Source organism: Aspergillus ochraceoroseus (assembly GCF_002846915.1).
Source record: "Aspergillus ochraceoroseus IBT 24754 chromosome Unknown P175scaffold_7, whole genome shotgun sequence".
NCBI classification, from domain to species: Eukaryota; Fungi; Ascomycota; class Eurotiomycetes; order Eurotiales; family Aspergillaceae; genus Aspergillus; species Aspergillus ochraceoroseus.
In genome coordinates this window covers 297,976-309,824 of record NW_024468482.1, presented here as the reverse complement: position 1 = coordinate 309,824, position 11,849 = coordinate 297,976, and the positions used below count along the sequence as shown (strand labels likewise).

The window sequence follows — 11,849 nt, the reverse complement described above, 5'->3', positions numbered from 1 at the left end:
TACGACGAGTATCGAACAGACGAGGGGCAGATCTGTTTAACAGAAGACAAGCATCAGGTAGACTTTAATATTTGGGAGATAGCACGAGACAAAGATGAAGGAAACCACGATGAAGTGTGTGTGTGTTCTTTCACGTCGTGTATAATGGGAAAAGTTTACCGTCGCCCCCAAGACGCCAAAGAAAAGAAAGAGAAGGGGGTAGGGATAAAGCAGAGGAAGAAGCAGAGACGAAAATAGCAATAGGGTCTTTTTTTTTTTCAATTTTATGTTTTTGTTTTCCTTTCCCTTGACAGAATCACCTTTTTCAACCCCCCACAAAGGGGAAAGAGAGAAAGAGAGAATGACGTTCGGACGACTTGTGACGCCCTGGAGGGAGGCCAAACAAAGTCTCAGACCAGATCAAATTGCATATCGAAGGGAGAGGAGCAGAGGTAGAACCAGTGGGACTCCTGTGACTGATGTGAGTATGAGTATGAGTATGAGTAAGTGATGAAAGCTGGTAAGTTAACTGATGATGTTTTCTTGGTGGAGGCGCGGGCGCTTGTCTGGTTGTGGAGGGCAACGCTTCATTCTCGATGCCACTTCTTTCTCTTCTCGCAAGAGCTCCCTGAATAAGAGTGGGATAGTTACATGGCTTGGAATGATACTTCTTCTTTTAATATTCTTATTTTTGGTTAATCACCCTTCTTGACATACATTGTCAATTTGTACCTCCCAAGTCCTGCTGCATCATCTCGACCTCACCTAACCTCACCTACATTCTCTCTCTCCCACGAGCATATCACACACCCCCCAAAAAATGGCCCAGGTAGATCCTTCCCCCCCTTAATCCAATCCAATCCAATCCAATCCAATCCATCTTAACTCACATTGTCCTCCTCAACTACAGAAAGCAGCCAAAACCCTCGCAGCACGCAACACCTCCGTCCTGCTGCGCACCCATCTCATCACCCTGGCCCTTCACTCGCTTTTCCTCCTCCTCCACTGGACCTTCAACCGTCCTCGTTCCCTAAAACCCTACTGCCTCCTCGCATGTCCCACCCTAGCGATCGAATTCTACCTTGACCGTCTAGGCCGACCCGCCTACAATGCCGCGGACGGCTCTCTCCGCTCCCCGGGGGAGGATCTCGGAGCGGCCGGTTTAACAGAGTACATGTGGGATATTCTCTACTGGACCTGGGGCTGCATCGGCGCCGCGTGTCTGTTCGGGGACCGTGCTTGGTGGTTGTGGATCGTGGTGCCGGTGTATTCTGTTTGGTTGGCCTATTCGACCTTGACTGGGGTGCGGAGCGGGTTGGCTGGAATGGGAGGTGAGGCGGAACAGACGGGTGGAGAGAGCAAGAGACAAAAGAAGATGGAAAAACGGGGGGGTCAGCGGGTGCAATATCGGTGAAGATCTGATGAGAGTCTCTCTCTCTTCTCTCTGTGTGTGTGTGTCTATGTACGAGTATTGTTTAGGACTTTACAGAGTATGTAACGGATTAATTGCAAGCATCAGGGTGTCCGCGAGGTATATATTTATGATGGACAGCAAAGGAAAATATAAGATAGGATATAATCTGGATTCTACAGCATCAGATCAGGCAAATACACCCTCGCCCCCAAAAAAGAAAAGAAAAAAAAAAAGAAAAAAAAGAAAAGAAAAGAAAAGAAAAGCAAAGCAAAGAAAAAAAAACCAAAAAGCCAAGGAAACTAATAAAACACTGATCAAAATAGCAAGGAAAATCTCATCATAGCCATACAATCCGTCGTGACGTACAATCATGGGAACTATGTGGGGAATAAACAGCGTCCAGCAAAAACAAAACGCGAGAAGAAGATTGAAGGATATCAAGAGTGTATGGAAACGGGGTATGTTAAAAGCCCAGATTACACAGTTCTTCTTCTGCCCACATCGCATTCAATGGAGATCTGCAACCACACAGCTTTCTCATCATTATTTCATTATAAATCTTCGCTAGTAGATTCATCCTGACCCGAGGTGCTTGTAGAGAAGGGAGACTGGGGGGAAGAGAGCGTTGGGGAGTCAACAACGGGGTCAGTAGGTGCCGGGGAAGGGGTGGAAGCGCTTTTTGTGAGTTCGTAAATCGCATTAAGCTTCTGCAAGATATCCTCTGCATAGGAAGCATCCTTGCCTGCCAGTAGGTCGGACAGCAGGTCCTGCACAGCCTCATTCGGCGTAGGCTGTAAAGCGGGGGGCGACGAGGCAATGGGCTGCTCTGGTCCGCCATCTGCAGCTTCGTCGACATCCAATGACTGGGCGAGCAGTTCGTCGGCCAGTTTTGTTGCCTCAGTGTCAACTATATCATTGTCGATATCTTCGCTATCCTCATGCACCTGTCCAGGGACGAACTCATCGCCCACTACATCCTGATCGGCGATAACTTCAGCAGCTGCCACTCCCCAGGTACCCTGATGCAGATCAGGGACGGTTTCCGACTCAGTCCCGTGGTCAGTTGGGGAAGCTTGGGAGGGCTCTGTGGGTTCGGGGGCTGGGGCTGATGATTCTTCACCCTTCACCGGGGACAGAGGATCCTGATCTAAATCAGGAACAATTTCATCATCCAGTCCTAATGCTGGTTCGTGCTCCGTCTCCACGGCGAGATTTTCCGTGTCACACTCAGGATTGTTCTCAGTAGGGGCTGGTTGTGAGGTGGTGGTCTCATCGCCCCCGGATGTGACCTCTTCTTCCGCGGGGGTAGGCTTCGGAAGTGGTGGGGGAGGCGAAGATCTTGTGTCAAAATCGTCACTGACTTCCCGAGCAGCGATCTTCCACCTTCCAACGTCCTTCAACCTCGCGAGCTCTTTTGCAGCAGACTCGGCCACATCCATTCCACGGGAGAGGGTGTCCTCCCCGAGCGCCTTGGCCGCTTCGACTGCTGTATGTTGCAACCCAACGCTGCGGAACTTATCCTTCCAATCTTCCATCTGCCCCTTGAGCGCATGGTAATCTTCCCAGTCCTTGTAGGTAACGCCATCCATCCAAGCCCACCTCATGCCTATTTCCTGCAGTCCCAAATCCCGAACATCGTCCAGGACTGCCAGGGTGGAGTCAACAGCGGCGGAAACCATCTGAACCAGCTCTTGCTCGAATGAAATGTGCCACACTCTGAGCGCGTGAGCCCGATCCCTGATAGAAATCGCTGCGTTCCTGACTGCCTTTAATAGCTTCTCAGCTGCCGTTTCTTCTTCTTGAGGCGCTTCTTCAAATGGGAGAGATTCGGCGAGGGCATTGATGCGGCTCTTAACTGCGGATGTTTGATCTTCAACCGCGATTTCTAGCGCAGTAGCAAGGCTCTCTCCGTTTGCCTTGACTTCGCTCGCCAAGTAGCTTCCGACGATCTCTTTCACGCGTCGTTCGAGGTCTTCGACGCCGCTTTCAGCGGCCACAGCAAACTTTCGCTGCCAAATTTCAAGATCGGACGCTATTTTCTCACGTGTTTGAGCGGCTAGCTCTGCAGGGGAGAGTGAAGGAGTTGGTGTGGGATCGGGAGAAGAAGATGGTGTGAATGATGTAGCTTTGCTGACTTCCACTGATGGTGGGGCGAAAGTCGTCAAGTATTCAGAGGAGCTAATTTTCCGTAGGTTAGTGGATTTCCAGCTTCTGGTTAGTGAGGCCCTTACTTGTCGACATCATCTATGACTGTTCGTATGCGACTTCCTTCGCGGTAGCTTGCAAGCCGCTGCCCAATCTTCACCAGTTGGGGCTCTACATTCTCCGAGTAGAGATTGGAGATCTTCGGCCATAGAGAGTTGTTGACGAGATACATCGCGGAGGACCATGTGCTTTGCGCGAACGGCATGACTCTGGTCGTTAAAATTCCCTGTCCTGAAGAATACGTTTTCCCAATGAACGGCTGGTATCTGGCGCAGAAAGGTAGGATGTAGCCATCAAGAGCGGTCCAATATGCAGAGTGGACTCGCTGGTAATACGGCGAGATAGTGGACGTGACGCATTTCACATGCGGAGCTACTTGAGCATTATACCAAACATTTGCTTTGTCCCTGGAAGACTGGATATGAGGGACAACTTTGGATGACCACTGTTGCTGGCCGTAAGTCTGAGCCCGATCCAACGCTGGGGCCCCATATTTCTCGTAGCCTCGCTTTGTAAGATGCGCAGCGGGTGTGTATACCCTCTCATTCAGCACGCGAACATAGGGACGCGCAGTATCGACATATGGAGCACCGTAGGTGTTGTAATAGGGGATGATGTGAGGTTCGACGTAAGATCTAACCACCAGGTACGGCTTACAGACTCGTGGGGAAGAGCCTGTCAGATCGGAGAGGCGCGACGGGCATCGGAAAAACGGGGTTAGTAAAACATACCAAATACAAAGACTATAGACGTTATGGTTAGATGAATTGTTTATTGTTGTTGAGTAACGGGGGAGAGATCCAAAAAAAAAGAAAGAAGCGTTTCATACCGCACAACCAACCCCACTGTCCATCGAATAGGATTTCTCCTCTTCAACTTTAGCTGTTTCTCTTTGACCCCGACAGCTTTGTCGTTTATGTCCAAAGCATGGCCATTCTGCGAGGATGCCATGACTTATCTGCCCCCGAATAATGGGGGGGAAGCTCCTAGAGAGCCCGAGAAGCGGATGCTGTTCCAAACTTCGCGTCACCCGCTAAAAAAGGTCGCTGGTAAAGACAAGAAACTGTAAGGTAGATACTAGATCATCGGAAGATGACGCGAGGTGCTCGAGAGAAGAGGTGCCCGGGGGGCTTTGTGAGTGAGTGATCGAAAGCAAAGAAGAGCTTCACTTCAGAATTTGACCGCGATAACAGCCCAGGATCAGCACGCGATGGATGCTGGTGCGGGTCTTGGCAAAGAGGAATGGCCGCTACACTGACGACCTCAACATCGAAGAGAAACCCAACAGCGCACGCGCGGTTAGAGCAAAAGTCGATGCAAGGGCTGAATCTGACCATGAAATTCTCAATGGTCTACTTCATATTGAGGGTGAGTGGAGGAGGCGTGCAGGTTGGTCGGTGAGGTCATTGTGCCGTGCCGAAGTGGCGCAACATTGCATCTTATCAACACTTCGATGGCTGACTCGTTGAGAAGGGTTTCGACCAAGCTGCGATTTATGATGGAATATTCGTCCTTATCTGAGATCTAGGGGAAAGGGTGAGGATACAAACCTGTATCCTGCCCACCATTGTCCAGGAGACTACACTTCGCGCTGCAATACATGCGCAGGCCCGATAGAAGCCATACTATCTGCATGTCATCACTATTGCCGGCCTATTGATGTTTCGTGGCCTCACCCGCATACGCGATGCGATAATCTATATTTATTTACTAAAATAACCGCTATGCCAACAGCATTGAGCTGCAACTTGATCCGACTTGATTAGGCGGCAGATTTCCCTCGTTATCTTCGTGCCACAGATATGTGGCTGTTTCTTCAAAGAGTCCGAATGTTTCATATGAGATGAAGCAGTAGATTTGTTATCATCCAAATTGAACGAGCCTTGGGCAATATTTCTTACTTGTTGGTGCTTCTGGATTCCAGAGTATGGCTGAGAACAGGGAGCTGGTCAAGAAAAACCGGGAAAATATCATCTCTCGGGACTAAGAGACTATCATCGATCGCTTGAAAATTGCGTATGTGGCATTGACGATGCTGACTCGTTCAACTTGTACTACCTATATCTGTTGGAGGGCCATGGTCTCTCTGGCTTGGTAACACAGATCAAAGGTAGGTAGGTAGTAGTAACTACCTAGGATACTGAACTAGATTGTGCTTATTTGGAAAGGCAACTGGATAACACTCTTGATCAAGACAGCTCAGGGCATTCATAGGTCTCAGCCCTTCTTCCCTCCCATAGGTCGACTGGCAGGATACCATTCTGTTCCTGGATGCTAGAATGACAGTTGCACATAGAGAATTGCAATGTTATAGCTAGCAAGACTCACCGCTCGGAAGAAGAGGGGTTGTCGCTGCTGCTGCTGCGACTGTTGCGCTATTGTTTCCAGCCCCATTCTGCATTTGAACCAGTAACCTAACTGATAGAGTCCGGCTTCAGGGGAATTCTAATCTCTTAGATGTAGATTCATATCAGAAAGACCCAGAGGCGAATGACGAGTCGAGTTCGTTTCGGGTCACATGACCATATTCCCCAACCAGACAAGGCTGAGTCATCATTCTGCTCCTCACCAGCGACAATCGTGTTGAAAGGCAGTCAGTTCGTTGTTGCGGTGTTTCAGTTGTTGTCTCTCAGTTTCACCCACATTTGTGTTCCGAGCGACATCCTCCTCTTCGAACTTGATTTCGAAAAAGCTTTATTTACGTTCTCCGGTAGTTTGCAGCTTGTGGAACCCCTGCATAGTTGCCTGCCTCACGTTTACACCTTGCGTCATCATCCCGGACTGGTTTTCTCGCCTTTGAATCATGGTAACTGATAGTCTACCTGCCGGCTACTACTGAGGGCGACTCGATCGTCAACTCTTGATCCGTCAAAATGGAGTTTCCAGGCCGTCAATTTCGCGAGCATGGGGGCCCCGCAGGCTTTCCCGACTTAATGAACGATCCAGCCTACGATACGAATCGGAGAGGCAAGGAAAGAGAACAGGAGGAGCCAGATACTTGCCGGATATGTCGTGGGGAGGCCACGGAACAAGATCAACTCTACTATCCATGCAAATGCAGTGGCAGTATCAAGTTTGTTCACCAGCCTTGCCTCGTGCAATGGTTAGCTCATTCGCAGAAGAAACATTGTGAGCTGTGCAAGACTCCTTTCCACTTTACAAAATTATACGATCCGGATATGCCTGAGAACCTACCGATCCTATTGTTCACCAAACAACTTCTGATTCATAGCTTGCGGACCGTTGTTACTTGGCTTCGCTGGGTTCTCGTTGCCTTCGTTTGGCTCGGGTGGTTGCCATGGTCTATGCGGGCAATATGGCGAGCGCTGTTCTGGCTTGCAGATGGTCGTTGGTCGGCGGGTGATGGTATCCAGAAAGGTCTTTCACTTGGCAATGCTGCGCATCTCGGAGTAAACCACACTTTGGTAGCCCATAACACGGATCCGGCTACAAGCTCAGTGGGCTCAGCTGTTCCACCCAGTGCAACGGAGGGGCCAGCACCGTCGATATTCGGCTTCCCTGCGGGGGAACCCTTGTTGCTTTCTCTTACAAAGAAAGCTTTTGCTACGCTTTTTTTCCCAGCCATGTCGTCCGGTTTTGGCTCTACGGACCCTTCGAACGTGACGACGACATCGAACAAACCCCGCCGTCCTTCTTGGCTTTCGGATGTCAAGTTCTTGAATTCCTTGACCCCGTCCCCTACCATCAATAACATCCTTATCGACACTCTAGAAGGTCAGCTGATCACTCTGCTTGTGGTTGTCTCTTTTATCTTGATATTCCTTATCCGCGAATGGGTTGTTCAACAGCAACCTATGGATAACATTGCAGAAGGGGAGCGTGAAGCTGCAGTCCAATTAATAGCCAACAACCGACCGGCTCAACCAGCCGAAGCTGCCCCTCGACCTGAGCCACAACCACCTGCGCTGCCAGATGACAACCTGAACGCATTTCGAAACCGCGAAGCTCTGCCCCCTGTCGGTCGGCATCTTGGACAAGTGGCTCACCATGCTGATCAAGACGACATTCACCAACCTGCTACTGAACTTGAGGATTCCCGCGGCCGAGGGGTAATGAATCTTGATGAACCTTTCAGTTTGAGAGATTTACCGGCAGACAACCCTTCTACTGCTCCGTTCGCTCGTAATAACGATGCATTCAATCTCAACCTGTCGGCTTGGCAACAATCACCCCAAGCTAACCAGCCCTGGCCTGCTATGGATATGCAAATTTTTCGGGACCTTTGGCACCGCGCTCATGGCGATCTAGAAGAGATCATAAGAATTGTACGGGAGGAAGGTCGGGAAGAAGAGCTCAGTTGGCTTGTTAGGGCCGTTACGAAACTTCTACAGAATGACGACTTGCGACGGTCTAGGAACCGTGAGCCAGACTCTCCGGATCTCTCTGCCCTCAACTCTCGCGTAGATGTGAACATTCCTCGCGAGACAATACCCGGCTTTGTAGGGGCCTCGGGATCGTCTGCACAGCAGCGAACTGGTGGAACTAATCCATTTGAAAGCATGGCTCCTCACTGGGGCTCTGATGTTCCATCTAGCTCGCGCTTTGCAAGCGATTCGGACTTTCAGGCACGACATGAACTGGACCTTGCCTTTCAAGCCGCGGAACGTGATGACCCTGATCTTCGTGAAGTACTCCAGGACTTTGTGTTCGGAGAAGAGATTGGTGATGACCATGGATCTGCATCTGCACCTTCAGTCTCGGAAAACATAATCACCACGGATGCTGAGTCTGTTGAAGACACACAATCGTCTTTGCAACCGTCCCACTCCGCCGCCGTCGAGCCCCCCAAGAGCCTTGCTAGGAGGGCTTTCGATTGGTTTTGGGCGGACATTATCCCCGAAGATCCAAATGCGGAACGACAACAGGATGAGCAAGCAAATTTGGTCGACGAGCCCGTTTTGGAAGCAGCTCTTCCACATGCACAAAATGATGGCGAATTGGATGGCGATTTGGTACCCGACAACCAGGCGGCCCTTGCTGACTTCGGCGTTGATGCCAATGATCTTGACGCAATTGAGGAAGCCGATGATTTGGAAGGAATTCTAGAACTTATCGGAATGCAGGGCCCTATTTTCGGCCTCTTGCAAAATGGGGTATTTTGTGCACTTTTAATCTCGTTCACTGTGGCTGCTGGAATCTGGCTTCCGTATCTCGGGGGCAAGATCGCCCTTGTTCTCCTGGCAAATCCGATACAATTTATCTTCGGTGTCCCTATGACTGCCGTCTCGGTGCTTGCAGACGTTGTACTTGACACCCTCATTGGAAGTTTAGGATATATTCTGTATTGGACGAGTTTGATCTGCAGGGTCATCCTAAGTCCCTTTGGAGCTTTCGTCCCTATGGGCGAGTGGACAAAGTCTATCACCAACACCTCGCTATCGCTTATTGATGCCAGCAGCCACAGATTGGGCGGTGTGGTAAATACCTTCTTTGTCTTCCACGAAGCAGATGTTCCCATGTTCTCCGTTATTTCCCATCACGCTTTGAAGATCCATCAGGGACGCATCGCCTCCCTGTTCCGATCAATCTTCCTTCTAGGCAAATTCCTTATTCACGACCTCCCTCTGAATATGAGATCATCTCACATCCCCCAGATATTGTCACTCAGCACTCTCGATGTTGGCAGCATTTGTACTGGGGTACAAGAGAGAGCTCTCGGGTTTGCCCACAACCTGCCATCTTTCTCAAACTTTACAAACTGGGTAACCCCAGGTATGACAAGCCTGGCCTTAGGGCCCGAAAGCATTGACTACGACATAGCTGTATGGAATACGAAAGATCGTACGATAGCTATTCTTATGGGATATTTGCTCGTATCAGTTGTAGGACTGGCCTACCTCCGGATTGCACGCTTTATCTCCGGTGTTGATCGTGGCCAGAGAGTCGAAGGCATGGTTGCGGAAGGACTGCATCAAGCTGGTGGAGTGATGAAAGTCATTTTAATTATCGGTATTGAGATGATTGTGTTCCCATTGTATTGCGGCTCTCTCCTTGACATTGCATTACTACCCCTTTTCGAGAATGCTACGATTGCTTCTCGCGTCGAATTCACCTCTACTTATCCACTAACATCTCTATTCGTGCACTGGTTTATTGGCACATGTTACATGTTCCATTTTGCACTGTTTGTTTCAATGTGCAGGAAGATAATGAGGAATGGAGTTCTCTGTAAGCCCCCCCCCCCAAGTCTCCCCCGGCGCAGGAGATTCAGTCACTTTACTTACCCAATTTAAACCAGATTTTATTCGTGATCCGGATGACCCCACCTTCCATCCTGTTCGGGATGTTCTAGAGCGAAATATCACTACCCAGCTCCGGAAGATTGCATTCAGTGCACTGGTATACGGTGCGCTCGTCATCATCTGTCTTGGAGGTGTCGTCTGGGGCTTATACTACGGCTTTAACGGCGTCCTTCCCCTCCACTGGTCATCAAAAGATCCTGTGCTCGAGTTCCCGATTGATCTGCTGTTTTATAACTTCGGGATTCCTCTTGCGATTCGAGCATTCAAGCCGTCAGAAGGATTACACAACCTATACAATTGGTGGTTCCGAAAGTGTGCTCGCTTCTTACGACTATCCGACTTTTTCTTCAGTGAAAGACACCTCGATGAGGAAGGCTCCTATGGACGGCAATTCTGGTCTGGTTACCTGCCTGGGAACAAAGAGGATATTCGACACCTTGTAACGGGGCATGACCAGCAAGCTGACGCAGATGAAAAACAGCCAGACCGCCATTTTAAGCGAGATGGCCGATTTGTACGGGCCCCTGCGTCGGATCAAGTTCGCATTCCGAAAGGCAGCCAAGTGTTTTTAGAGGTCACCGAAGCGAACGAACGTGTTGATGGAGCGCCTGATAACGACCAAGGCCACCAAGGGCGACTCAATGAGATGTTCATCCAAGTCTACATACCCCCCTTTTTCAGAACCAGGATTGCAGCCTTCCTCGTCTTGATTTGGCTATTTGCGGCCGCTACGGGAGTAGGCACCACGGTTCTTCCCCTGGTTATTGGGCGGAAAGCAATGCACTTGTACTTTGCGAGCCGACCGGTGAATGACATCTATGCGTTCTCCGTTGGTATGGGTCTCTTCTGCGCTGCTGCCTGCATTGTCTTGTCCTGTCGGGCCTGTTTCCGGATTGTGAAAGACCGTTTCGATCCATTCTTGCGTTCTCCTCAAGAGGCATGCCTAGGCTTGATGAGTTTAGTTGCCAGCGGAATGGGTCTTATTTACGTCTTCGCGTCATTTTCGATCATCTTGCCGTCTATCTTCGGATTAGTAATGGAGCTTTATTTGCTCGTGCCTATCTACACTTACCTAGGCAACAGCAAAGCTCATGCTATCTATCTCGTCCAAGACTGGGCACTGGGAGTGCTTTATGTTCAGATGGCTGTGAAGCTGGCATTGTGGCATTCCAGGTCTCGCCCCGCTGCAGTTCTTAATGGGATCTTCCGCGATGGTTGGTTGAAACCCAACGTCAGGCTTGCCACCCGGGCCTTGCTTCTTCCTATACTACTTTTGGCGACCATCGCGATTGTTTTACCGCCCTCGTTTGGATTTGTGCTGAACTCAATCATGTTTGGTTCAAATCCAGAGCTTCAAACCAAAGTGTACCGCTACACGTATCCTGCCACGCTATTGTTGAGCTTAATGGCCTGGCTTGCTTACCTGGCCGGTTGTCAGGTGGAGATCTGGAAAGTCAGCATCCGTGATGAGTTCTACTTGATTGGAGAACGCCTCCATAACTTCCGTGAAAAACGAGCACGAGAAGTTGGTGTGCCCCGACGAGTGATTACCGGATAACTGTGGAGAGGGGAGAAAGCGAGAGAGAGAGAGAGAGAGAGAGAAATTAGAGGAGCATACATGTTCCATTGATAAATTTAGTACCGGCGCAGATTGCCTTTTTCCATTGTTTTATTTATTTATTTATTTTTCTCTCTGTACATTTAATTACTCACAGGGGATGTGATGATCTTCATTACTATCATATCATTATCGGATGAGACCTGCCTAGCCATGCCGCGTTGTAACCTGGTCCCTTACTCCGTACAGAGGACTATCCCCAACTAGGCAGAATCGTGGCTGCCTGGCATGTACGTAGCTAGAGGATCAATCTCTATCCAAAGGGCATGTCTGCAAGATTTCTACTTCCTGAACCAATATATGAGACATACATCAATTTACATGTGACATGCAGATGCTGAGTCAGCAGGCAGGATGAATCGCGGTTGCC

General features: G+C 49.7%; 3 protein-coding genes across 3 annotated transcripts; 2 read left to right on the top strand and 1 right to left on the bottom strand.

Moving 5' to 3' along the window:
• Positions 1-799: 799 nt before the first annotated feature.
• On the top strand, positions 800-1,393 carry P175DRAFT_0534309 (SND2/TMEM208 family protein; the record flags this gene model as incomplete). The annotated part of the gene is made up of 2 exons (XM_040900129.1): positions 800-808; positions 890-1,393. The coding sequence occupies 2 exons, from the start codon at positions 800-802 to the stop codon at positions 1,391-1,393; spliced, it is 513 nt and encodes a 170-aa protein (XP_040749959.1).
• Positions 1,394-1,944: 551 nt separating this feature from the next.
• P175DRAFT_0518025 (uncharacterized protein) lies at positions 1,945-4,549 on the bottom strand (the record flags this gene model as incomplete). Its single annotated transcript, XM_040899025.1, has 3 exons — positions 1,945-3,571; positions 3,625-4,341; positions 4,428-4,549. The coding sequence occupies 3 exons, from the start codon at positions 4,547-4,549 to the stop codon at positions 1,945-1,947; spliced, it is 2,466 nt and encodes an 821-aa protein (XP_040749958.1).
• A 1,663-nt stretch (positions 4,550-6,212) lies between these two features.
• On the top strand, positions 6,213-11,813 carry P175DRAFT_0559384 (E3 ubiquitin-protein ligase SSM4). Its single transcript, XM_040900917.1, has 2 exons — positions 6,213-9,787; positions 9,858-11,813. Exons 1-2 carry the CDS (start codon positions 6,472-6,474, stop codon positions 11,417-11,419), a joined length of 4,878 nt encoding a protein of 1,625 aa, XP_040749957.1. The 5' UTR covers positions 6,213-6,471; the 3' UTR covers positions 11,420-11,813.
• The last annotated feature ends 36 nt before the right edge of the window (positions 11,814-11,849 follow it).